Source organism: Octopus sinensis, linkage group LG8 (assembly GCF_006345805.1).
Source record: "Octopus sinensis linkage group LG8, ASM634580v1, whole genome shotgun sequence".
Classification (NCBI taxonomy): domain Eukaryota; kingdom Metazoa; phylum Mollusca; class Cephalopoda; order Octopoda; family Octopodidae; genus Octopus; species Octopus sinensis.
In genome coordinates this window covers 38,652,851-38,657,850 of record NC_043004.1, presented here as the reverse complement: position 1 = coordinate 38,657,850, position 5,000 = coordinate 38,652,851, and the positions used below count along the sequence as shown (strand labels likewise).

Here is a 5,000-nt window from a genome sequence, read left to right as displayed (position 1 = left end):
CAATACTATATTGTTCAATAGGTTGATGTATTAAGCTGACATAGGGAGTGCTATTGAAAGACAATGCTACTTATCTATTTCTCCACCATTCTGAATTCAATCGCAACCTATTTCTTTATTACCCACAAGGGGCTAAACATAGAAGGGACAAACAAGGACAGACATAGGTATTAAATCGATTACATCGACCCAGTGCGTAACTGGTACTTAATTTATCGACCCCGAAAGGATGAAAGGTAAAGTCGACCTCGGCGGAATTTGAACTCACAACGTAACGGCAGACGAAATACCTATTTCTTTACTACCCACAAGGGGCTAAACACAGAGATGGCAAACAAGGACAGACAAACGGATTAAGTCGATTATATCGACCCCAGTGCGTAACTGGTACTTATTTAATCGACCCCGAAAGGATGAAAGGCAAAGTCGACCTCGGCGGAATTTGAACTCAGAACGTAGCGACAGACGAAAAACCACTAGGCGTTTCGCCCGGCGTGCTAACGTTTCTGCCAGCTCGCCGCCTTTCTGAATTCAATCGCAACCACCGTTGTCTGTGTAGTTTACTATTTCAGAATTTAAATATGAATATAGCTTTGTTCCCAGTGAACAAGAGATTTTTGTCATTATATTGTTGGTTTTTGAAAATCGGTTGAGAGGTGCATTTAATTCCTAACGGTATTTTACATTGTGAGTTCAAATCTCACTGAGATTAAATTTCACTCTCCTCATTTGATGAGGAACGATTACCAGTTATATACCCGTTTCAATCAAATTGTCAACGCAAAATTCTAGTTCTACTCTGTGCCTCTGTTAGAAATCCGTTTTGGTATTATTAGGGCGATGGTGACTTGCATCAGGTAAGTGTCAGGAAAAACTGTTAGAAGGCTCTGCTGATCTGAAAACAATAACCACAACCCCAGTATATCAGTTTTTGTGGCACTCTACCTATGCTATAGAATATTAATGATTGCTTTTTATATAAATTAATTGAATTGACGAATATAACCAAGGAGAGAAATTTAAGCTGTCTATCTGCCATTTCTAATATTAATCAACCTTTCAGTTCATTACCAAAACAATTAAGGGAATAATTTGTTCCACGTTAGCGCATTTTGAGTTCGAATACAGAGAACGCCTACTTTGCCTTTCATTGTTCCGGGGTCAATGAAATAAAGTATATAATCTGGATTAGATTTCTTCGAAATTATTATGACACGAAGGAGTATTTTATGTTGTTATACCGTTACTAATTATGAATTATGTTTGATACTTGATTTATTTTTAGCGAATATTTTAGTGGTATTTTTAGATAATATTGTATCTACTATTAATTACTGTCGTATAATTGTTATTCATACCATGTTTTTTTTTCCTTATTCGCAAACATAACATACACCTGCATATTAAATTATTATTTTACATTGCTTCTTTATATTTCCATTCAGAAAAAAAATCATGTCTGAGCGACAGGTGTTTAAAAGCCGGTAAGTATAACTTTTTTCATGAAAAATCCCTATCACAATAGTTTATATTTCACTGACATACTGTAATCTATTCACAAACAAGCTTGTTAGAAGTTTCCACAGTTCTGCTAGTCTAGTATTCACGTATAGTTTACTAGTTTATGAAATTTTATTAACGTTTAGATAACCGTATACAAGGTTGTTTAGTATACCGCAAGAGATGAAAGAAAATATTTTCACACATCCATACATATCTACATTCAATCTGGTGCTTAAACTATGACAAAATGCCATATAAAGCAGTGGTTCCCAAACTATGAGTCGCGACCCACAGATGTGTCGCGAACGGAATCTTAGTGGGTCGCAAAAAGTTATAAAATTACGCATTAGCTTTGATTAACTGCTGTCTATCGAGATAGTTCAAGACTTATGTTTTCAATACCAGACTTGTTGTTTTATCAAGCAGTAGGCTTTTTCACGAACTTAACAAATCAGAGGTTGTCATTCTCTCAAGTCTGTTTTTACCTATTTACAGAGAACATTAACTAGGCGAAGTATAACACTGATCGAGCCGATAACAGTTACTACTTCAAGGTTTTGTATTAGTGTTAGTATTTACACATAGGGTATAGAGACGTTGAAACAGTTATAGAACGTTTTGTGTCACATTTAATATAAATAGCAAAGAATTTAAATAAATAAGACATTATGGATTTTACTAGTAAGTTTATAAATGATTTAAAAAGTATAGGAGTGATCACCGGGAGGCTATCAATTAGCCAATGAAATGATTGGAATAGACAGCAGCTAGACGGTAGATAGATCAATAGAGTCTATCAGATAAACAGTTTAAATAGCATCACATCGATTGAAATGACGTTTATCATTAATTGTAGAAGTTCGCATGATCTCAAACGTTGTATTTTAATTCTGTCAAATCTCTCAGTAAGTCGAAATTATCTGTCCTTCTAAATTCGATATTTTCGTATTTACTCAGTCCTTCATATTATGGATAAATGGTTAAAAAAGTCAGTTGAAGCTGATGACGATGAGTCTTCAGCGAATCGAAACGAAGAAAAGACCAATCAATCAAAACTAAGCCAGTCAAAGCAAAGAAAAGTATTAAGAAAGTATGATTACGAGTACTTAAAAAAGGGATTTACATGGAATGGAGTTGAAGAAAATCCACGACCACGACGCATCATTTGTTATGAATAACTTGCAAACGAAAGCATGCATCCAAACAAATTGCGTCGTCATCTTGAGACTAAGCACTCCGAGTTAAAAGACAAGCCTCTCGAGTTTTTTGAGAGAATGTTAACCAAGTTAAAGAGAGGACAGAGCGTTATGCAACATTACACCAAAGTAAATGAAAAATCTTTGTATGTGTCTTACTTGATCAGTTTAAGAATCGTAAAAACTGATAAGCCACACACAATTTAGTTCTTCCAGCTATAAAAGATACAGTTAAAGTTTTCTTTGGGCGTAGCAAGAAACAGGCTCATCCTTCTCACAGGCTTCACTGAAGATGTAATCTGAAATAAATTTGTTAATTTCATTGATGTTTTTACTCAGTAGAGTTAAGTGGGTCGTCATAAACTGGTGTGATAAATAGTGGGTCGCGACTCTAAAAGGTTTGGGAACTACTGATATAAAGTATAGAACTGTTTTCCAAATATATCCAATTAAATACATTGGATACGACATGACTGCTGTGGTTTTGTGCCTAAATAAGTCACTCAGACTCCTGCAATGACTTGGTTGCTGGTTTCTTTTAATGCAATGAATTTCGTGTATTTTCGATCCCATACTTACCGCTAGACGCTCTGGTTTTGCATCACCAGAGCTGTTTCTGCAGTGCTTTCAAAAATCTTATAGGCTACCTAAACCAACTGGTCCAACATGCGCATATATAAAAATCAATTGTTAATCTTCCTGGAAATTTAAGTCTTTTGAAAAGACGGCTAACGGCTTCAGAAGAGTGATTCCTTCGAGATGCACGGTTTAAAATGTTACGTACTCTTTCGAGTAGCGGTTTAATATTTCAATAGTAATAGATAAATTATACAGTAAACCTTCACTTGTTACGTTTATAGTTTGGCCATTGATCACTACATGTGGTAATTTAACTGTAGACAAAATAACTCTGATATGAATACACTCGTATATACATATATGTTTACAGTTTTATGAGGTTCAGAAAAAATTGACACATCATTTAAGAATAGTTCTAGTGATGACTCTCGGTAATTCAATTGCTAAATTAGCATTTTCATACCATTTTTTTCTTTTGCGTATGATGATATCTAGTTGTACTCAATAAGTTGGGGACGACGGGATCTGTTTGTCACATCCTAGATATAATGTATGTCATTTTACATGAATTTTTTAATTATTATATCATTAAGGGCTGCACAGAAATTCAACGTACGTGTAAGAATTTAAGTAATACGCGTATCAGTATAGGCACATTTCCTTGAAGGTTTAATTTCCCCAGAATAAAAAAAAATATTTCCAATACATTTATGTCAAAACAATACTCCAGTACTTTGCATAAAATACGTCCAAAACTGCTTCTTCAACCAAATGCATACTATACGAAAGCCCAAAATGCTAAAAGCTATTGCTATACAAAGTGATTGTCTCTTATACTCTTTTGAGTGATCATTGGAGATGAAAATATGGAAATTAATTACATTAATAAATTTGATAGCTAGTAGTTTTAAAATTGGTTTTAGTAAATACCTATCAGAATAAATATTACGAATACTTTTTTCTGAACTGTAGTGAATTTGTATTTTTATGTGTTCTACTAGCGGTCAGCGTAATGGATAAAATGGATGATAATATCAAGCCTTGTAATGATTTTTGGAAATATTCCTGCGGTGATTTTATCGAAAGACACCCGGTTTTCGCATTTCAAAATAATACCGTCTATAGCAGCTTTAGCGAAGTTGCTGTAAGAGTAAGTAGAAGACTATTGGGTATGTATTGTCGTTTAATATTACTTCTCTCTTACTCTTTTACTCTTTTACTTGTGTCAGTCATTTGACTGTGGCCATGCTGGAGCACCGCCTTTTTTAGTTGAGCGAATCGATCCCAGGATTTATTCTTTGTAAGCCTAGTACTTATTCTATCGGTCTCTTTTGATGAACTGCTAAGTTACGGGGACGTAAACACACCAACATCGGTTGTCAAGCGATGTTGGGGGGACAAACACAAGCATATACACACATACACACACACATATATATACATATATACGACAGGCTTCTTTCAGTTTCCGTCTACCAAATCCATTCGCAAGGCTTTGGTCGGCCTGATGCTATAGTAGAAGACACTTACCTAAGGTGTCACGCAATTGGACAGAACCCACAACCATGTGGTTTGTAAGCAAGTGACTTACAATACAGCCACTCCTACACCTTCTGATAAACATCAGTGAACTGAAAGAATCGTTAGCGCGCCGGACAAAGTGCTTTGTGGCATTTCTGTCTACTTTACATTCTGCCACCGGGATCGACTTTGCTTTTCCTC

At 35.2% G+C, this 5,000-nt stretch overlaps 1 protein-coding gene across 4 annotated transcripts in view; it reads left to right on the top strand.

Annotated features, from left to right (window-relative positions):
* LOC115215224 (neprilysin) overlaps positions 1 to 5,000 on the top strand; it is a 107,612-nt gene that overhangs the window by 45,066 nt on the left and 57,546 nt on the right. For all 4 annotated transcript variants that reach the window (XM_029784444.2, XM_029784443.2, XM_029784442.2 and 1 more), the window contains exons 3-4: positions 1,446 to 1,484; positions 4,280 to 4,447. In XM_029784444.2, coding sequence (XP_029640304.1) covers positions 1,446 to 1,484; positions 4,280 to 4,447 — 207 coding nt within the window. The remainder of the gene's footprint in view (positions 1 to 1,445; positions 1,485 to 4,279; positions 4,448 to 5,000) is intronic.